General features: G+C 47.5%; 1 protein-coding gene and 1 non-coding gene across 8 annotated transcripts in view; both read right to left on the minus strand.

Moving 5' to 3' along the window:
- The window catches only part of LOC105563694 (cytospin-A), a 43,912-nt gene that overhangs the window by 8,543 nt on the left and 12,567 nt on the right, over positions 1-22,802 (minus strand). For 6 of the 7 annotated variants that reach the window (XM_012015495.1, XM_012015499.1, XM_012015494.1 and 3 more), the window contains 3 exons: positions 20,649-20,743; positions 16,393-16,548; positions 4,601-4,934 (listed from right to left, as the gene is read on the minus strand). In XM_012015495.1, coding sequence (XP_011870885.1) covers positions 4,601-4,934; positions 16,393-16,548; positions 20,649-20,731 — 573 coding nt within the window. In that variant the 5' untranslated portion in view covers positions 20,732-20,743. Of the gene's footprint in view, positions 1-4,600; positions 4,981-16,392; positions 16,549-20,648; positions 20,744-22,802 lie in introns of those variants that run through there. The other variant, XM_012015500.1, reaches the window with a different exon arrangement.
- On the minus strand, positions 19,400-19,471 carry Trnac-gca. The gene has a single exon. It is a non-coding gene; the product is annotated as a tRNA-Cys (tRNA).

The raw sequence follows: 22,802 nt of genomic DNA on the forward strand, positions 1-22,802 counted from the left end.
CTCTCTCTCTCTCTCTCTCTCTCTCTCTCTCTCTCTCTCTCTCTCTCTCTCTCTCTCTCTCTCTCTCTCTCTCTCCCTCGCCCTGCTCCCCCACCCCGTCGTTCCGTCTCTTTCTCTCTAGCGTTCTAACGGTTACGTCGGTTACCCGAGCTGCGGGACTGAAACCGGTATAGTTTCCGCCGAGTTCGGATTCCGGGCGCTACGCCGCGGCCGGCCGAAAATGAGCCCCGTCGTCCGTTCGGGGCACGCGATTCGTCGACCCGCGGGGTTTTCCGTCTCGCGGCGTCCAGGAGTCTCTCCCCCCCCCCCCCTCTAATCGGAGTCCGGTCAGCAGACGCGGTAACTCTCGGTCGGTCCTTCCGTTTCGGCGACTCCCGAGAGAAGCGAAAGAAGCGAAAAAGAAACGGCAAGAGAGAAAGAGATAGCGAACGTATATCCACTTCTCTCGTAGAATTTTGCCAGATGGCCCGTTGGTTCTGATTATAAGGACTCTCCGGAGGTTGGTTGATTGCGTAACGGAAAGGGTCCCGCGAGCGGCGATCGTTGGCGAAGGGGAAGAGGGGGGGGGGGAGGGGGGCGCGCGACACGGAAGGGTGCACCCTGCAAAATAGCTGCGGTGGAAGCCGTTCTTTGTCGAGAATGGGCGACGGATTTTTACCTCGCCCCGTGCGGTCAGGCTGAAACGGAAAAATGCGCCAAGATTCGCAGGTAGAACCCGAGAGAACAATGGAAACGTCTTCACGCGGCCGCGGAACGTCTCGGCGAGAGATTCCTCGTAAAGGGGCTTCCTCGCAGTCGACATTTTTTTTTATAGAAAAATTAACACGCGATGTAAACGCGGCTCGATGCAAAAGTCAGCGCAAGGCCCGGTTTCACCAACGTCGCTTAACTTTGCGCTTAGCTCAATTCGTTCTTTGCCTCTTTTCAACTGTTGCTTTAGAAAGGGACGAGCGTGATTTAAACTAAGATTAAAGTTAAGCGACGTTTGGTCGGGTCTGAGGCCCGGTTTCACCGACGTTGTTTAACTTTAAGCTTAGCTCAATTCGTTCTTTGTCCCTTTCCAACTGTTACTTTAGAAAGGGACAAGCGTGAATTAAACTAATTGTAAGATTAAAGTTAAGCGACGTTTGGTCGGGTCTAAAAGTGGTACGATTGTACCACTTTTTTTTGCGTTTATTGGGATATTCGTGGAGATTAGAAAAATTGTTCAAGATTAAAAATACACAAGGCCTCTCGTTGGACTGAATTGCAGACGAGAAGAGCGCGATTTTCGGGAGCCCAATCTTTGGATCTTTCCCAGCAAACACCAAACAGTTACATAACATCAATATAAATGTAATATAACACGCGCGTTATGCAGGGTGTCTCATAAAATTGAAGGAGCAATTCGAGTATATTGATTCTGAATTGACCGAAATGCAAATCCGTTGCGTCGAGCGCGAGTGAATTGCCCTGAAACGCCCTGTAGCGACGAAACACCAGCGATTTAACCTGAGAAAAGGAGCGGGCAGCGTATCTCTTACTGGATCGATCTATTTAAGCGCAATTTAGATGCAAAGCGGATATTTTCTACAGCCGCCCGGCTCGGACGTCCTCGACCGTGCCTTACGCCTTCCTTGTACGGTACGCAAAAACGCGTGAGGGGAAGGGGGGGGGGGACGGTGCAGGTATGCACGTGTGCAAGGAGCACGCCAGGTACGACGCGCGCTTACGAAGGGGAGAAGGGACGGAATTAATGTGCGAGACGTCAATTGCAGATGAATCAGAGCGACGCGGTACATAATTCATTCATCAGCCGCGCACATTTTGCGACGCAGTCGCTAAATGCGCCTCGCATTCCGCGCGTCGTTACTTCTCAGCCGACAGAAATGGAGTATCGATGATGCACCGCGGTTAGACCGGCAACCGCGAACTAAATTAACGAACTTTGAATTTTGTAAGGACTGTTGCGTCAGATCAGGTTTAATTTCAGCGAATTATTCGGAAGGATTGATCGATCTTTATATCTGATATTATAAATGGAAAGAAAATGACAAAGATGATTAAATTTTAATAGAGGCAGAATATTAGAGACTTTAATTTTTTTTTATATAAAATTAAACAAGTGACTGGACCCACGAAGTTGAAAGTAAAAAGGATTTGGGTTGCGAGAGTCAAACGCGGTTATTAGTGCGTGTCAATGTAATAGAATTGTGCCAGTGCAATTCTTGATTACAAGTTCCGGACGTTTCGGTTAAAGGTTTTAACCATCTTCAACGATGTTCTTTAAGGTGTGCTCCATTGTAGACTGAGAGATGGTTAAAACCTTTAACCGAAGCATCCGGAACTTGTAATCAAGAATTGTATTAAATTGACACGCACTAATAACCGCGTTTCACTACTCACAGCCTAAATCCTTTTTATTTCTAATTTTTTTAACTTAAAATCAGAACTTTATGCTACCCGTATAGAATAAAGAATTCTGCCTCTACTATAAATGGAAAGAAAACGACAAGGGTGATTAAATTTTAATAGAGGGAGAATATTAGAGATAGTCTTCAAATGTATTTACTTAAAATCAGTATCTTGCAATATAGTAAAAATGCTAAAATTGAGCGGCTTTGTCTCTTTTTAAGGAGACAGTTAGAAAGAGACAAGACACTACTCACTTTTAGCAATTTCACTGTAGTGTAAGATACAGAATTGACCGCTTGATCGTATAGAATAAGCAACAAAAGATTCTCTCTGCACATCAAGGTAAACGCATCCGAAATAGCGCGCTAAAGTTGGTTTCGGGTCGTGCAACGAGGAGAAGGACGGACGCGAGATATTACTTCAGAATAATAGCGGATTGTGCGGAGGTGTGGCGACACGTTTATTTATATCGGCCTTTCGCTTCTGATAAAGAAAGAATCTCTTCGAACCCTTTCGTCATCGGACGATTTCAAGTTACCATTGACTCACGACGGCACGAGAATAAGATAAAATTACGCGCGCCTATTTTCCCGGTTTCGTTGCGTGAAAAAAACGATCACTTTTACCGAAAGACAATTCGAAAGACATGTCGACAGAAATAATAATAGTGATTAAGAATATATTAGGACTTGCAGCGAATACATTTTTCGCAAAGCACATTCCTTTGGCACCGAGAAAAAAAAACGGTGATATTGTACAAACGAGATATTGTAGAGCTTTGCGAAAAATTTCCTATAAATTAGCGGAACAAAATGGGCAGAACCAATTGTAATAATAATTTTATTTGTTGCTCGTTTGTTAAAAAGTTGCCAAAGAAAAAAATTCGTTGCTTTGTAAGTTTCTTTAAAAAATAATGTTCCGACGAGGGATGACTTAGCGGGACAGTACACTTGGGAAAATTTACTTGAAATAAAATTGAAGTTTTTAAAAGTAATCTTTCAAGTTTAAGAGTTTACTTAAAAAAAAAAGTTAAAAGTTTACTTAAGAAATTTTAGAGTAATTTTGGGCACTTAAAGTAATTTTTAGATAGCCAAGCCTGTCGAAGTTCCCGCTAGAGGGCCGCGGCATAGCACCTTCTCGTAAGAATAAAACCGCACGCGGTATTGTAAATTATATCGCACACTTTTCACAATTCTTTAAGTGTTCATTTAAATTCTTAAGGCAAGTTTTAAGTTTACCTCAAAGAAAAGTTTAAAGTGTACAAATTTACTTTTCATATTTGTTATTTTTCTAAAGTATACTTTTAAGGCTTTCTAGTAGCGAATTCGATTGTTTGCACTAGAGCGCACTGAGTGCACACTAAAGCTTGTCTATAGTCAATATTCTTATATTTAACTTCGTCTCAAATACATGTTCAGAGAGTATTTAGTCAAAAAATGATCCGTATAGATGCTATACAGATTATTTTACTCGAGAAAAAAACCGCTGACCAAAATCTTGTACACCAATGCCCACTAATGCCCAGTGGTCATTACTTAATCTTTTTTATCTTGTTTTATCTTATTTTATCTGTACACCACAATGCCCTCAGCGGTTTCCCCCTTGATTTTACTGGTTAAAAAATATTTCAAGACTAGTGCAAGCAACCGAATCCGCTACAAGGTATACATCAGCTGAGCTGTAATAACGACGGTATAAGACAGTAGATTTGTTACCAATTTGTTGCTCTCGAAAAACATTGAGTAAAATTGGTTCTGCTCAGTTTGTATCGCTAACTTGCAAGACGGTCTAAAGAAATCGCGCAGAAGCGGAAGAGCGAATCAGTGACCAGACACGACTTTTGTAACCGATCGTCACGCAACTTTCCAATATTTTGCAAAAAAAGTATACAGGGTGTCTCATTTTAAATGATCCACGCAAATATCTCCAAAAATGTGTGTTTTCAATAATTAAAACACTATTGCAACAGCATATTCCTGAGACTAACAATAAGTCAAGTAAAGTCTAAGTAAACAAGTCTTGCAGTACTTTTCCCTCCGATAAACGGTTATCGAGATATTGAAAATGAAACGTCTTTCCGTATCTTTCATACTTTTGGAGATATTTGCGTGGATCATTTAAAATGGGACACCCTGTATAACGTCGTTCTATCCCGAGTAGTCAGAAATGACTCGCCGACTGGATGTTCGGTGTTTCGGACGCTTACCTTGAAGGCGGTTAACTCGGCGTGCATCTCACGCAGATTCTGAACGTCGGAGACTGCGTCGCGCAAGTTCGCCTCGAGGCGCGTGCGATCCTTACGCAGAGCCTCGACCTCGCGTTCCATCTCCTGCATCTTGGAGGCCTTGGCGGGGCCCTTCGACGCCGTCGTCACCTTGGGTTTGGCCGGCTCCTTGCCGCCCAGGGAGCCGGCCCAGCTGTTCCCGGTCGGCGAAACGTCGCTCTTCGCCTCCAGCGAGGAGGCGCTTGGCGCTTGGCGCAGCGACGCCGATTGCTGCTGCGGCTGCTGTTGCGCCGACTGCTGCTGGCTAGGCTGTCCTCTGCGAAACAGCGATTTGAACTTCATCATGGTCACTCGATTGGCCACTGCGTAATTCAGACGATCTCGGGTCTCGTGGCACGAGAAAGAAACTGCGGGGAGAGTCCGAGAGGGGAGGAAGAGCGCGAAACGGGGCGATTCTCTCTTTCGAACCGAGCCCTCGTCCACGAGGTGGAGCGCCTACGACCTGGAACGACCCTCGCCGTCAACGGACGATGGCATCGTCGACCGTTCCCGTTAGCGAGCGTCTCCAGAATTCGGACGAGGAGGAAAGCGAGCGGCTCGGCCCGACCGTCATCCTGTCGCGTCTCCCCCGGTTACGACGTAACGAACGTAATCATCGCTAGGTCACGGATACGCAGCTGCCGGCGACTATCGCCGAACGCGCGGGCGTTCGATAGCACTTTTGCCCCCCCCCCCCTCCCCGATTAGATTCCTGCGGAAGGACGCGATGTGTCTCGGTGAACAGTGGTCGCACGTGATCGCTGCCGAGAATGTCGGTTTAAAAATGTTTCTCAAGTCAACACGTGACTCTCCGACGTTACGTTTGCGTTTAAAGAAACAAACTAAAAGAAAAAAACAGAAGATTCAGATCAGCACTTGGCAACGGGACTCCCTCGAATTCAGAGCGCGCCCCGATAGTCTACACTTGTCGGTACTCTTATTGTCGATCCATTGGGGATCGCTTAATCCATATCCACGCGATTAGTGTCACCGTGGGGGACGGTCGCAAAATCGTGGCACTTGAATCTCGATATACTCGAGACGGTGGATTTAGTCATCGATTTAGATAACGACAGATTAATTTATATTTGTATGATTGGTTTGTCCGGAGGGCGACCTCGAAATTCGCAACGACAGTTTCTCAATGTCCGTTCGAGGTCTCGCACTTGAACGGATCGCACTCGGTAAAATATCCTGGCGGTGGTCGTCAGCGGCGCGTTGCTCCGCTTACGAATAGGTCATCCGGTTAGCCTTCCGTGTCGTAAGAGGCGACTAGCAGCGTCTTGAAATCAAGCAGCTGAACAGCAGTGCAAGACAAAACGTAGAGAAGATATTTCACGACTACTGGTCAGTCCTGGCTCACTTGGACTCGACTAGAGGACCAGCGCCATATTACAGAAGAAGAAGCGGTCGTCAGATCCGCGAAGAAATCCATGGGCAGCCGAACGGTCGACTCGAGACGCGCCAATTCGCGCGATCGTAGAGGCTTTTATTCTCGCCGCGGTCTCTCTAGGTCATTCGAGCCACGCGACGAGCACGTCGGAACACGTCAGTCAGGTTCCCACGTTTATCGCACGACGCCGGTCCCGTCGCGGAACGCATCGAGGTGCGTTGGGCCCTCCGGCGCGTTTCGTCGCACAAGAATCGTCGCTCCGCCAATTTGACCGAGCAGCATCTTCGCGTCTCAGGCACCGCGGGCGTCTCGGCGCGGCCCAGGAGCCCGGGGCTTTCTCTCGTTATCCTTCCGTTTCAGGACGCGCCGATCGGCGACGGCGACGTTACACGACACGGGCGAGCGATCGCCGCATCGTGTGGCGCGCACTCGCCGAGGAATTCCAAGATTCGTGCGTGAAGCGAGCGGCCTCTCTCGAGCCACTTTCTTCCTCGATCCGTCGGGAGGACCCTCGCCGCTTCTTCCTCCTCCTCCTTTTCGGGAATACCCGCGCCGTCGGGAGGGAACGAGGCGAGGCCCCGGTGACCCGGCGACGTTTATAGTCTCGTCGCGTGGCGACCACTTGTTGCTCTCGGATTCGGCCAACGACCGCGGGTCCGCCGTGCACGCCGCGGAAGGACGCCCGAATGTCCTTGCGGTGGCGCGGATCTCTCAAGGATCCCCAAGGACGACGCTCGCGCGAGTCGACGGACGGTTCCTCGGGAACGATCGGAATTCAGCCGAGTCGTCGTCCTTCACGTCGTTCCCCGGGTAACAGCTTTGTCCCGCTGGACAATCCCAGGGGTCAGGTCTCGACGGTATCCCGGACGTACGCGACGTACGAGGAACACCTCGACGAGAGTTGGGTTCAACCGGTCTCGCGGGGCACCAGCGACGACGCATACCGCGCGACGGTGCATCGAGTACTGAATACACGAGCCCGACAATCGCTCCCTCCCGTAATTCTGCCCCTTCTCTCCTCTCCGCTCTCGTCCGACCAAGGCTTTTCTTAGGCGGCCGCCTCGCCGGACTGTACGAAGGGCCAACGAGTTGTAAATGCAGCCAGAGGTCGTACTTGGACCGCCGCATTCGACGGCCATTGAGGAATTCTCCTCGCCGCGAATTCCCTCGTCGCCTTTTAAAGAGCGCAATCGCGGGCCACTTGCGGAATAGGCCGGGGGGGGGGTGCCCCGGGGAGCTGAAGATGCACGTGGGATGCACGCGCAAATTCAATGGCGCTGGATACCCCAAATTGAATTACACGTGGCCGACGCGAATCTCTGAAACGTATACGCGCTAACTTGCACATTCTTGGTGCACGAACGAGTCTCGTGCGCAATGGGCGGACTAATTTTGACAGATCTTCTTTCCCGCACTCTCAGAAAGGATTTCTGTTACCGGGACGAAAAATCTTCTTGACGCACTTATATTTCTCGCAACCTCATTTAGTATAAAAATAAGACAATATCAAAATAAAATTAATAATTCGTTTTCTCCTCTATCGAATTAAAAAAAGACTAACTTACTATCATTGAGACAAGAGTAACTTTATATTCTTGCGTTTAGAATAAATTTTCCCTCTTGCGACGCACGAAGTTGGCACCGCGATATTCGACAAAAGACGATTCTAGAGTTTAGAATTTTTCATTTAAGATTGAAATATTCCTTTCTCTCTATAATAAATGTGATTGGCGCTATATCGATCCTATTTTGTGATCTATTCAAGTGTAATAGCACTGGAAATGTTTTCTGTAGGTGCGGACATTGAAAAAATTCTCTTCCCCACCCAAAATGCAACCCGTTACCAACTATCCTGCCTTACGGCTGCGCATCGAACGAAGTATGATCTAACAAGGCCGATGTCTCTAACGAGTGCAGTCGTCTGTCAAGTGAACGCACTTGCGAAGCGTCGATTAGCGGTTAAATTAATTAAAGCCAACACCGTGCGCGCTGCGTACGCATGTAACGCAAGGAAGGGGGTGAGGAGCCGGTCGCGGTAATCGCGGATTCGCAATCTCCGATCGGCTGCTACACGGCCGATTGCCCTTTGACGCGCTTCGATCACTCGGAATCGCATCGATTTTCGATCGGAGAAAAAGAGAGAGGGGAGAGAGAGAGAGATAATTGCTCGGGCGGGCTGGCGGGACGGGGGAGACAGCCGTCGAGCTCTTGGGAACGGGTACGCGCCTCATCGTCGTCGAGGATGGCACGATCGGGCGAGGGAAGGGAGGAGAGAGAGAGAGAGAGAGAGAGAGAAGCGGAGGAGCTGCTTAAGGAGGCCACACGGAATCCGCAGACGTCTCACCGGTCGACCAGTTTTCTCATACGGTCGACATATGGTATGTACCCGGTGGCCGAAAGGTCTCCTCGCCTTCGCAACGCGAGACGCGAGGGTATATAAATCCCTTCTTGTCGTTCCGTAGCCACATTCCTCATTATGTTCGCAGCCGTCTCGATTGGATCGCTCGTACGAGAGCGTCCTTCGAGATCGCGCCGAAGGCAAATATCGCAAAATTTACGCGCGCTCCCTGCACTTGTACAACTGCACGTACGGACAATGTAGCTTCATCTCGCCGGGCACTCGTAACTGTACCCCGGACGAGGAGAACAAAGACATTTTTATCGCTGAATGAAGCTCGCCGTGGAGCAGGATGGAATGCTCGAAGCGTCAAACCTAACTGTTCGCTGGATGGTCGAATGACAGGCAAATATTGCTATCGGCTCGTGTTTAGTTATTATCGATGCGTCAGTTGTAAAAGTATTTACGATACCGCTTACGACGTGACTATTAGCCGCCGCTTTTACGGGACCGTGGCCTCTCGAAATTTATCGAACGGTAAATAGAGATCGGAAATTTGAGCTTGGCCTTAGACACGCGGCGCATACGTGAATCTGAGTTTTTATACTGTTTATAATTCCGTCTTCTAGATCGTGCTGGGCACGATTATGAGGACGTAATGGAGAACGATTGAATCGCCCCGCGAGATTCGCTAATGCGGGAATTGCACTGGAGGCGCAGTTATGACGGAACGAATTTGAGAGGAACTTTTCACCCGACGAGTTTATCTGAAGGAAATTTCAAGCTAAGGTGTTCCGATATTAAAAGTTTTGACGCGGCTCGACAAGGAGAAGTGGAACCGAAAGGAAGGACGGCGCGCCGCGTGTGCGGTAAAATCACTCGTCCGCGATACGGGGCCCCATATCCCGCAGGGGCACATGCCGGGGGGCCCCGGGTACGCTTGTATTTACACGCGCGCCGAACCTCTCCGCCCGGGGCAAACCGGTATGCGTTTTTCCGGCCGACGGAAATACGACACTCGACGACGGCGGTCCTTCGAGCTCCATCGTCAGCGGGTACACGACCGGCTACAATGGCCACGAGTAAAAATGCGCGTGGCTGTGCAGTATACCCTAGATTTCCCGCATAATCGCCTCGATGCGAGATCTTAGATTTCGCTCTCGGCAAGAGTATCCCGTATTGAGAACGAGGGAAAAGTAAGAATATTGCGCAAGGAGGTAGAGACCCCGCCGAGTCGTCACGAAGAGAAGAAAGGAAGTGCGAACGCGCCGCGTTCAGAAAAGTACACGGTTATGTCATAATAATGCCATTCTTCCCAAATATAAATACAATGAACGCGAAGTAAAAAATTACTCGGGCAATTTTACGGGCTACAATCTCGTTTCCATTTTCTCTCACACTTTCATGGGTGCAGACTTTAGTTTTTAAACGACATACAGGATGTTATGTAATACCCGCCTCACCTCTTATTTACGGATAGAGCGGACTAGACTGGGTCGGAAAGTCCTCTACCATTTTGCAATTTTCGCAATAGTTAACGAGTTATTAATTATTAAAAATCGCTGTCTTAGCCCGGCCTACTGTCCAATTCAAGTGCGCGGCGAGATGCGGCCGTCCCGCGATCGGCGTTGCTAAGCGCGCCGGGAGTTGTTTATGACACACGGCAACGGCTACGTATAATAAACAACTTTCCGCGCGTCTAGCAACGCCAAACGAGTGAACAACAACGCTTGTTCTTTATGCGAATCGGCGCGGTGCCGATCTTCGTGCCCTCGCGATGATAGGCGTCGAGAAGACGAGGCGATCTAGCCGTGAAGCTCTGTCTCTGATTGCGCGATGGGTGAGATAACGCGGAACAGAGACGGGCACTGTGCCCTCGTGTGGCATTCACGGACCGTTCGATGAGATTCCGTTACGATGAATGCTGATAGAAATTTGCGCCCGTTAGAATGGAGCATATTACATTCGGTCATTAAAGGCAGAACGTAAATTCCCACTTGATCATCTCTGTAAAAACAAATACAACTGGACGGTCCGTGTACGCGTGTGCGCGACTTGATTGTAGAGCATATACAGGGTGTCCGTGAATGGGACTTTTTTGTGTAGACAGAGCGGACCAGACTGAGTCGAAAAGTCCTCTACCATTTTGCAATTTTCGCAATAGTTAACGAGTTATTAATTACAAAATATCGCCGTCTTAGCCTCCTTCCCAGTACAAGCGCGCAGCGAAATGCGGCCGGTCCGCGCTGGAACGTTGCTAGGCGCGCGAGAATTGTTTATTAAACCTGCAACAGCTACATGTAATAAACAACTCCTCGCGTGCCTAGCAATGTCGATCGCGGCCTGCATGGACACATCTCGCCGCGCGCTTGGACGATAAGTCGGGCTAAGACGAGTTTTTCATAATTAATAACTCGTTAACTATTTGCAAAAATTGCAAAACGGTACAAGACTTTTCGACTCAGTTTGGTCCGTTCTATCTACACAAAAATAAGTCCCAAACATTCACTGACACCCTGTATATTAACACGAGTAAGTTGAATGACGGGATTCTGCATTCTTGCCTAATTTGGGTTGAACAAAGCTCTACCGAAAATACACGATGCATAGTAGCGAAAAAATATTTAAACAAAAACGTAATCGTTTAAATTAAAGTTTAAGACGGCAAATGAAGAATGGCGGATTACAGCCCTGAGAGGAGCGAAAGTTACTCGGGGCAAATTTATTGGACGATTTTTACATCGCGCTTTCTAGGCGGATTATATCGTCGAATTTACAGTCAGAATCGCGCCGATTCGCGTTAGCCGTCGACTCGGGCCTTCGAGGAAAAAAAAGTCTGCACTCCTCGAAATTTACAGATCTGTTTATTAATCGTTATTCATCCAGCCATTAATATTTCGATATCGTATCACGGTGATGCGTAAGCAGTTAATAGCGCGCATACCGGAGCCGAAGGCTGCGATACGATTTGAATTTCATGCAGAGCGTGCACGATACGCCGCCGTCGTCGAATTCGATGAGCATTGCCTCGTGGAAGTTATACATCGCAATAGCAGCCCGAGATAAAAGTATTTGTCGCGGCTCTCGTGAGTTACGTGGCCTCACCTGAGAGCAAACACATTTGCATGCGAAATCGCGACGTCGCTAATTTAAGCGCGCTTGAGAGAGAGAGAGAGAGAGGGGGGGGGGAGAGGGAGAGATTCAGTATCTTTGATTCTCAACTAGAAACTCAGCTTGAAATACATTTAACTTGCCGGCAGGAATATTCCGCGAGGAAAATTATGACTGGCAAATTTACTACTTAAACGTTCGAAATTTATACTTTCCTCGCTGTAGAAGAGATTAAATCGTACATGAACGTTGCGACGTGTAAAAGAAATCCGTTGTATTTATAGTCGCGAGACGGAGTCTTGCGACACTTCGTATCTCCGTTGTTTCTTATTTCAATTACCACGAATGATTTATCGCCCCAGTGCACGTTCATTTAGAGCTGCGAAGCCATTGTGATTATTGCGCTATCGCGCGTTGTTCGAACGAAGAAACAAAACTCTGGAGCGAAATGAAATTCGACTCTATTTCTTCCGAGCGCTATCGGAGATACCCGATTGCGGGCGAACGCCCGGAACGAAAGAAAAAAAGGTGACTCCGTTTTGTCGAACGGCCTCGGGCTCGTTCACATGTACCTTTATCTCGCTCGAACGAGACATAAGTAGATATCCTTATCGCAAAGTGTAGGATACAAGCTGGTTGTTCGAGAAAAGTATCAACCGCTGACGTCACTCTGTCCATAAAGGTGTTTCTGGCCGGAGAGAGATAAATGTCTTCGAATCGCGCATTCAAATTATGCAATTGTCATAACCGCGAGAGAGAAAGCAACGGCGGGGGACGCGCGCCACCGCGAAGATGGATACTTGTACACGAAGACAGATACCTGCAGGGAAGAGGAAAAAACTGTCTGAGGACAAAAAAACAATATCTCTCTCTCTCTCTTTGGAGATGCAGAAATCGGTAATTCAAGACAGCGAGAAAAGGAGAGAAATAGCTCATCGTATTTAATACTCGGCAAACGTTCTCGGCGTAGCCACATGTGCAAACACGTATTATAACAGTCGTATATCACACGCGCATGTCGGGAGGAGCCGCGGCTCGTAGATACGCGCAGTTCCTCGAGCTGTGAACTTATTATTCCACGCCCGGATTTTCACCGGAGAAAATCCCTTTGCGCGATCCGCGGTGATGATCTTCCGAAGCGCTCCCTGTGCTCCCCGAGCGGAGCTCGCGACGTTCGGCGAGGCGAGGACGACACCCGGATGGAAGCGTGGCGACAAGGACAGGCAGTTCTTTCGGGAGCGAACGACATCACTCGCGTGCTCGTCCCATCGCTCTTTTCTCTCTCGCCCCCCCCCCTCTCTCTCTCTCACTCTCTCTCTCTCGGACGTGAGAGAAGTCAATTGGCTTCTGCCCTTCTTCGGAGACCCTTTCGTTTCCTCCGCGCGGCGGAGGCGGCCGCTTAATCGCTCGGCGCACAGTGGCCGCTCTGTCTGCTTCGCGACGAAACCCAGGGACAACGTTTAAACGCTCGATACATCACGGTCGTGCGCTCCTCTTACCGCGCCGTTAAATCGGCCGCAGACGCCATTGGGATCGCAGGATGTCGATGGACTTTGGAATAGGGCCTTCGTATAAAATCGTTTCGCTGTAACTCTCCCAGCTTTCTCGGCTTCTTCAGATTTTCTCATTGATCGTTACTCGCGTCTGACTTTTTAGCTCTTCAGCGATGCTCATGACTGATCGTTCGCGATGTTGAAATATTTTCTCGATATCAATGCTCGATAATCGATGACCGTTGTCCAATATTGTGTTGAAGAAACACGGTTGAGAGAAACTGAGAGAAATCTAGCTATTAATATATATTTGATATACGTAGTTGTTAGAAAAAATTAAAATTAAACTGTTAGTCTGCCCTTACTTTAAATTACAACAGTCGTATATCACACACGCACGCCGAGAGGAACGTGGCTCGTAAATACGCGCGGTTCCACGAGCCCGTGAACCGCTTCGACATAAATTCAGATACTTGCAAACTAAAAACTTTTCAAATCATCTTTCGACTTGGAAAGTAATCTCGATGCTCTGCATTCAGACAATTGTAACGATCCGTTGCGAGCGTTGGTCGTGTTACGTTGAAAAGTGAATTTCCACGCACGGCGCTCTCGGGACCGCTTTCGCGGGAAAAATCCCGGTTACCCGCGACTGCTCCGCAAGCTCATCCGCGGCGCGTCTCCTCTCGCGGTTTTACGCGAGACCGGCGTAAATTGCGGCGGACGCACCGGCGCGCGTCGCGCCGCCCATTGACTTTTGATTCACTAGGTATGTGGGTCGGAGTGCCGAGTGCCGCTCTCATTGCCAGAGTGGGTCGTCGGTAGCGATGGGCCTGAGACCCACGCGTACACGGGCATCGACGCTCAAGTGTCAGCGAGCGCCGAAAGGCGCGCGGAAAGACCGGCTGTGGCAAAACGTAACTAAAATTAAAATGTTGCCGTATAAATAGCAGCATCTACATTGTTTCGCGTTGCAACATTCGCTAAGTTGGCTTATCATACACTGAGAAAAATTTTGCGGGTGGGTGCAGTGGGTGCATCTATAATTGTACGTATTGGTTTTCTTTTTTCAGGTTTTCATTAGTTACAAATTTTTTTATTAAAATTGAGACACGATCGAAAAAAATGAGGCCTGTTGCAAGCGGAAAGTGCTGGTGTCAAACATGACATCAGCAGCTTCGATAGCGCCAATCACCGTGGTATTATTGTAGCTTCGAGGTTTAAACTGGTTTAAACCGTGCGGCGCGGCACGGCTGTCCGCCTCCTTTTATCGGCGCGAGCGATATTTCGAAAGATTCGCGAAATCCAGCCGCCGAGGAGCGGGAAATGAGAGAAAGTGAGCGCGAATCGCGCGAGACGCGAACGCCGTCTCGCAACGCTTTAAGAAAATCCCGATATCCGTTGCCAACGCGACGGAGCGTGTGAAAAAAATAGTCATTTTCGGTTCCGAGCAGTCGGCCACACTTTTATAAACCTTTAACTTTCTGTACAAGACTCGATCCATTCTATAGGAAACCTAACGAGATTAGATAAGGTGTAAAAAGAAACCGAGAATTACAGTTCAATAGCTGTCCTGTGGATTTCGAACTTTCGTCTATTCATCCATTGGCAGTTTTCTCTTATAGAGATCTCATTACGCTCGTTAATGTCACAAGATGAAATAAATGCGCCGAGCCGATACATTATTACGCGTCGCCTCGTATATTTTATTACGTCGTCGATTATCATTGAAACTCGTTCCAGCAGGTTTAACGATTTATTTAGTTCTAAGTTAAAGCGTCTGGGTTCGCTGAACTAGCGTTGTACATAAATCAGTGATGAAAAATCGACCGGTCGAGACACAACCGGCCAGTATATTTTCGGCTCAAGATCGAGCTGTCGATTCGGCAGTCAAAAATATGGCGCCAATTAAGCGCGTTCGCGTTGACCGACCACTTTTTCACGCCTCGCGATGTATCGCGACGTGGGGAGCAAGCGCGAACGCATATCAGGATTAAAGAACAGGAAAAAAAAGCTAGAAACTCGCGCACGAGGGAAATTCTCAATTGACCGCCATGCGCCAGTGGCGTTCACCTCGGAATAAAAATTGACAGACACGGAAATAGCTCCGATACTGCACCAGATACATATTATCGAGGTCAACCGGAGAATGCGCGTGGCATAAAGTAAGGAGTGCTAAGTGGACGTTGAAAGACGTAACCGTGTGTGCGTCGCGTCATTAAAATTTTTACTTAAGGACGTTCATCGGCTGTAATCGTAGCCGAAACTTTTCGCCCACGTTCGATTTTCTTTCCGTATAGCGCGACCGTAGACATAGTAAATATAGACTGAGCGTCCCATTGAATAAGCTGAAGCTTGTGAAGAGAGAGAGACAAAGAAGAGTTAATTTTTTAAAAACTTTAAATTATTCAGAAAAACACGTGAAACGATGTAGAAAATCCTGGTAAATCGTAAAATTTCCTGACTTTCCCCTGACATTTCCAGATTTCTAAAATTCCCTGACAATTCCCGGTTTTCCAGATTTCCCCGACCACTGGACACCCTGACAACGTTGCCTTTGTGAATGTAATGGCCGACACGCTTCGAAATATCGTCAGATGGAGAATTTCGAATTACAATTACGCATAAACGGTACGGCTACGCATCCCCATCTTGTAATATATCATTTCTAATATCATTATGCACCATAGGTTAGTTTTTTAGCCAAATACATAAACAATTTCTGTCACAATAAATTAAAATATCCCTATAGAACACGTTTCGCGTATACTATACGAGTAACTTTGACTACTGAATATCTTGACTTTGGTACGGACACGATTTTTAAAATTGAGCAGGCATTTGGATAACATGATTAATAGCATGTGGTCGAAATTTGAAGCAAATACACAGAAAATCGATTTACCGACGAACGTCCTTAAGAGAAAAAGAAATGAAAGAACACGGGAGAACGGAACCGGCAAGGCGGAAATGAGCGGACGATCGTGCAGAAGTGTGTGCCACGCGGTTTTCGCGAGAATTCACCTGCTGTTACGTAAAACCACCGGGGCGCCGTGTATCTCCGCCGGCCATCAAGATCGCGGTCGGGACGCTCGTCGCGGCGATCTCGGCGACGTCCCCGCGGCGAGCCGAGCAGAACCGGGATAGCCGGAGATAATACCCGGAGATACATCCTTAATACCATTCTCGTAGCCGCGCGTGGCATCGAGAAATCTTGGGGAAAGGAGCCGCCGGCGCAGCCCGGGTCGTCGAACCCCGTTCGCGAGAACTAGCGACGAACGGACGCATCTCGGCGCGCGGCGTCTTTTTCCCCCGGTCTCTCCCTCCCTCTCCGCCTTTCTCGGCTTTTTACAACGCACGGACGCACATGCGAGATGGCGAGAAAGCACGCTTGAGGACTCACTTTAGCCGCTGATCCCCCGGCCTCGTCGCCTTGTCTCCCTGGACGGCTCTCCTCGCCGGTCTTCTCGCGCTGAAGAGCGACGCGACCGCGTCCTTTTTCCGCCCCGCGCTCGGCGCTGCTCTGGGCGCCGGTGCCGCAGGCTCGGCCGGCTTCGCCCTGAAATCCACATTAATTGGCCGCGGATTAGAACTGGGGGATTGATATGATTTTTCTTAATTAACGGAGGCAATGACCGCGCCGCGGTTAATTGGCCGAATCGCCAATTAATCTCTCTCTCTCTCTCTCTCGAGCAGTCACGAAGACGGACGGACGTAGTCTCCGAGGCGTCGCATTAATATCGATATTAATCCCTTAAAGATCAGAAACGTTCGTGCGGCCTATTTGTAGACGCCGATCGTGCTTAAACATATTTTTAATTTGTTGAATAAGAGAAGAAGTATTCTTTTTATGACTATTGATTCCGAGTTACATGCCCGTATCGTGTCGCGCGACTCCCGGCACATTGATCCTCCTTGACGAACGAGAATAGCTCTCGGCCAAACGAAACCGGGATCGACGATGTTAATTTATATACGTTTGCGCCGGCGGGAATGTACTTAAGTCAAAAGAGTAACGCGCTGCGAATATATTCTGCATTCCCGCGGACAATTTCTAGACCGTGTCGATTTCGCGCGCGGCCATGTATTCGCGCCCACAACGGCGAGAGGAGCGCGCGACGCGAAGACAATCGACGTGCAGGCCGCAATTTTCGTTGCACAATAAAAATCGGAGGCGGTGAACGATCCGTCCGCCCGCGCGCGATAATAATCGCTCTAACGCGATGCAGGAAAGACGCTGACTCTCCTCTCTCTCTCTCTCTCCCTCTCCCCTCTTCTCGTTGCGCAAAGAATCGATAGAATTAGTTACGTAATGCCGCGCGTTTATTAACGCAACGCGATAGCGCAGAGGAGTGCGTGTATGGTATAGATGATTAACCGGGAGGATTGCGTAACGTTTGTGCGTGAACGCCGTTAACGCCCCCCCCCCTAGCCCCGCGGGAAGACAATCGGGAAGGACGGGGGCGGTCGGTTTCGCGCACCGACGCTAATTTCGTTATCACGCGTTACGACGGCGAAGCTCGTAATCGAGAGAACAACGTCACCGGGAAAGCCGACTAATGACACGGCGGCGAAGGCTTTGCGCTAATAAGCCGCTTAATTTCCTAACTATCTTCTACTATTCTAGCCTGACGAAATATTTCAACTGACAAACGATTAGAGGGACGGTCATAAAGACGGGAAACGAAATTTAACTTACGTAATAATGAAAGAATGTAATAAAACATGAAAAAATACATGTTCGACGATCTTTTATCGATCAGAAATATTTCGTCGACGTGTTCGCATGACGTAAAATCACAGACATCTTACGGCGACTGTCACGATATTCTCAAAATTAATATCTGCCGATATTTTCGATGCTTGAACGCGACGTGCTCCTCGCAGCGCTATCGTCGAGAGCCCGGGACGAAATCGCGCATTTGAAAAGGACGAGGGGAAGGGTTCGAGACACCCGAGAACTCGATTCGACGAGTTTAGCGTATCGACGGGTTCCAGCAGCGTGTATCGGCCACTTGATGAGGTCAGTCCGATCGCTGAACGCTCTGGTCAATGCCCCCTCGTCGGATCCGCCTGTTGCGAACCAACGAACGAACGACCGAATCGGACGATCGATCGCTCGATCGCTCGACGGACCCGGCGAACGGGCTGATTTCGTTTCAGGCAGCGTTACACCTGGTTAACAACGCTCACCCGGCATTACGTAAATTATGACCGATTTGTCGTGCCGCCGATAGACTCGAGCACGGGGCACAAGCCGCACTCTGCGCCGAGAAGTCTAATGATACGTCTGTCCTTGCGTCCGTCTCTTCTCGAGAAGGTACAGAAGAGAAAAAGAGATCAAAATGGTTTCGCAAATATAAAAAAGGTGCAAATTGGAAATTTGCACATTGCTTCCTCATCATGTGGCCCAGTTTTTTTTAATTTAAAGGTGCAAATTGGAAATTTGGCAGGATCAACATTGTGGCAAATTGTCCATTCAAATTTGGCTTCCTCATAGTTCTGAGATTTCTCTGAGAGTTCTCTGCGAGTTCTCATGCGCAGGGAACTCACAAAATTCGCAGCGAGAGTTCTGTGAGAGAAATTGATTCTATCAATCGCCGAGACAGTAACGCGGTGTCGACTGTCAATTAAATTACTACGAGAGAAACTTTCGGATTAACGCCGCGATCGATTATTCCGTATAAATCCCGATGTACCAGGGATAAGCTCGGGCGTGTAGCCGGGATTATCAGACGTTATGTAAATTGCAAGAAAACGAGACTGAGTCACCGTCGCGAAAAGACGCTTACACGGGCGTTTTTCCAGGACGGACATCGCGGGCAGAGGAGCGAGTCTCCCGGAGGAGACGGCCGGACCGGCTCGCGATAATAACACCGGTCCACAGCACGTGCGTCGGCCGGGGCCCGTTTATCTCCGTTACGCGGCGCGGCGCGGCTTCTCGTCCACGAGAATTGGATTTTCCGAGCGATAAAACGCGAAACGTGAATTTACGATCGCGTCCGGTAATTCTATCTGCGAGAGCGGATCTCGCGCTAATCGTAGCCAGGGGAGATTGCGACACACCTTGCGCCTCTACCTATTATTAATCCAGGAAAGTTACACGGGTACCACGCGAAGGAGGCTACGCATAAGCGGGGAGATTCGTCTGTGTTGCGTATATACTCCGCTGCGAGGAGATCTCGGTGGCTCTTTACGAAAACGGAAATTAATAGCGCAACTACTTGACGATCTCGTTATTGTAAGAGAGAATATCTCTCCGATGCGCTGTAAAGCGAAATTGTTTCTGGTTAATTTTCGATACAAATTCTCTCTTAAAAGAGTTCCGTAGTAATTTATTTCGGAGCAAGCAGTAGTAACGTGAATAAAAATGATATATTTCACAAAAAAAAATGCAAAAGAGAAGCTACAGGGGACACCCGGGTTTGAACCGGGGACCTCTCGATCTGCAGTCGAATGCTCTACCACTGAGCTATATCCCCGACGATACTTGTCCACCGTTCGAACATGTTTCCTTGACTGAACGAGTACGTTGAGATCCCGCTTTAATGAACGTTTATGTAACAAAATGCATGTTGAAACACGACTAAACGTCCAACGTACGTACTAAATACCGAAAGCAACTTAACAGTTGAAATATCTTCAATTTTAACATATTTTCCATTTACTTTGTAAAGTTTCGCGCTTTATTTTTCATTTTGATGCTTCCAGCATTTGCTGTTTATTTATTAAAAAAAAGATTCTATTATCTCGACCCAAGTGAAAGAAATTATTTCGCGGTTAGATGCAATTTTCCGACGCATTAAACGGCATAAAGCGGCGAATAGTTTTTTGAACCGCGATAGAATTCCCAGAAGTGAAGACGGGGAGTCGTTTGTAACGGCAGGTGGATAACGGACTTCCCGGAAAAATAATGGGACCGGTTTTCCGATCCGTGACGGACAAGGGAATCCGTCTTACTATGCCGCGTCTGTCACCGGTTAAGCCCGTATCAGACTACGGATTGAGATTGAGATTAGGGGATTAGGTTGAAATTTGGCCAATCACAGTAAAGTTTGCCAATCTCAAGTTTAGTAACTTTTACTCTAATTGGTCAAATTTCAATATAATCTCAATCCGTAGTTCTGATACGGGCTTTACGGTAGCGCCTTTATTACGCTACGAAACTGCATACCGTCGTCCTCTACGGCGCGCCTCGCTCACTACGGAGAATCGCTCGCGAGTAACGCTCGGTCGATAATACGGTAATTTATGAAAGCGTGTATTTTTTTTAAATATACACGTATCTCTTATAAATTGTACTTTAATTAGTAATCACCGTTCTTGTAAAGTAAGACATCTTGAAAATTGTTCTTATTGTATTTAGATTTTTAACCTACTCTTTTGAGTAGAATAATGGGATTTTTAAGAGAAAATTCTCTTCTTGTATGTGTTTCAGTTCGTTAGTGTTTCGTACACATTAATAAATATTCTGCGTATGCAGTTTGTGTATAATAAATTAATTGTAACATGTAAAATATTTCTTTGAAGTTGTATCAACGAATCCTGGATAAGGCCGCGCGAGTTTCCGCAGACGAATCTCACTCGCGGGTTCGTCAAGCAAATCTAGTGGGAATTTATCGCCGTCCGTAATAGCAATTAAGATATGCATGCACTCACTGGCTTCTGCTGGACTTCCTGGGCGGTTGTATATTTTGCGTGGTCCGCTTAAACGGCGCCCGGCCGCCCGAACCCACGGACATCCCGCTTCGAGCCTGAAACGAACGATACTTTTTAATGAGTATCCCCGCGTCAACTCGCAAATATTTTTACGTAATCATAAACAACTCGCAATTATCTTGGGACTTAACGATAATTGAAGTTAAAGCCTGGGAGTTGCGCGACAGTTGTACGTTAACACAGGACACGAGTAAAGATTTAACGCCTAATTTTAAGCATCGACGGCGACTTACGGTAATTGCTCTTAAAGAAAAACAAAATATCTGTCCTACTTAAGGGGATGCTGGAGTGGTTTGATTTAGCGACAGAGTCGCGTACAGTTTTTGCGTTTGTAAATCTTATTATTGGCATTTATGTACAAAATAATACCAGACCGGATTGTGGACTGCATAGTAGAACATTTTCATATAAAAAACATTGAGGTTTGAAGTCTAATTCGTATCGCATTATGTATTTGAAATTTTGAAATACACAATGCGATACGAATTAGATTTCAAACCTCCAAGTTTTTTATATGAAAATGTTTTACTACGCCGTCCACAATCCGGTCGATAAATCAAACCTCTCCAGCATCCCCTTAATACTAACAACCAGAAAAATACGTAGCGCTGTCACACAGAGAACGTATACAAGACGTAATGAGCAAAATAAAAATTCCTTCGCAAAAGATCTTACATTAATTGTCAAAAGCCGGGAAAATACTCAAGGTATCAAAAAAAAAATCTAACAATTCTACGATCAGTTTCCTACCAAGACTGCCCGATAAGCAAGCGATTAAAAAACGTGTCGCTCGCAGATAACGCAATCTGCGGCGATAAGGTCTCGCGACCGCGAGAGAATCACCTCCGGTAGAAATAAACAATCGGGAAAGGGGGCGGCGCGATGGGGCGAAAATGCGTTGGAACGTGCGCCGTTCCACTCTGTTTCACGTGCGGTAAAGAGCCGGCAATTAAATCGCGAGGTAAGCCGTTGAAGCCGTGTCGTATCGCGCCGGGATTATCGGGATGCCGGGATTTAATTAAAAAGAAAAAAAGAAAAAAAGCCGGGACGCTATCGCCGGTCCAGATCGAACTCGCGCCCGACTTGCCGGGGCCCCCTTTCGGCCGGGGCCCGTCACGATAATCCACAGCTCGCGCGCACGTGCGACACGCACGTAATTATCCCGGGTCGCGCATTAAAAACAAATAATTATCGGTGGCCGCGCCGGCTAACGTTTCCGTGACGCTCTGATTCGGCCGTGATTTATGCGTAACAGCTGGATAAGTAAACGGACGCCCGTAAACGCGGGCAATTACACGCTGGGCGGCGACAGATCTCGGATCGCCTCGGAAACGCGTAGCATCGATCAACGTTATTATTGATCGTTTTATTACCGCCGCGCCTTAATAACTGTGACACAGTCGCGGCCTTCCTGTACGACGACACGAGACATAAATCAAAGAAAATATTGTTCACGCGCGCGCGCGCGCGGAATTGAAATCGCATAATTTTGTTTATCGCGCTTACGTGTAATTAATATGTTTGGGTAAATTGCCTTAATGATCGAGAAACTACCGGTTACTTTGTAACGAGAAAGTTCGTGTCGTGATTTACGAAGCTTAATTTGAGCAATTATGTGTGTGTTCTTAGTTTTACAATCAACTTTTACCTCGTATACTTTGATTTGTAACGTGACTTCTTGAGGAAAGGGGGGGGGGGGAGAGTCGGTCAAGATTTCTCGTTTCTACAATTTTATCATAATAAAATTTTTAATCGATTGTATTAATCGCAATAGAACTTTTATGGGCAAAAGTGGATTATCACGCCGGAGATATCGGTTGGCATTTCCAGCCGAGCAGAGAACGAGAAGTATCCTCAGTCTACGATGTTTATTTAGAAATTCATGCGGTGTCATATTTTCCAGAAATTAAATTGCATATCCGATAAAAAATATGATCGGTTTTTCAATCAAATTTTATCGGATAAATTTCATCGGATGTATCCATAATTTCATTGGAAAACGTAATCGGAAAAATTAACCATCGGAAACACTAATAGGTTTATCCGATGAAAAATTTTCTCAGTGTAATATCGATACTTGACTAATTGTAGATC

This window comes from Vollenhovia emeryi, unplaced genomic scaffold, assembly GCF_000949405.1.
Source record: "Vollenhovia emeryi isolate VEMERY1.0 unplaced genomic scaffold, V.emery_V1.0 DF939172.1, whole genome shotgun sequence".
Classification (NCBI taxonomy): domain Eukaryota; kingdom Metazoa; phylum Arthropoda; class Insecta; order Hymenoptera; family Formicidae; genus Vollenhovia; species Vollenhovia emeryi.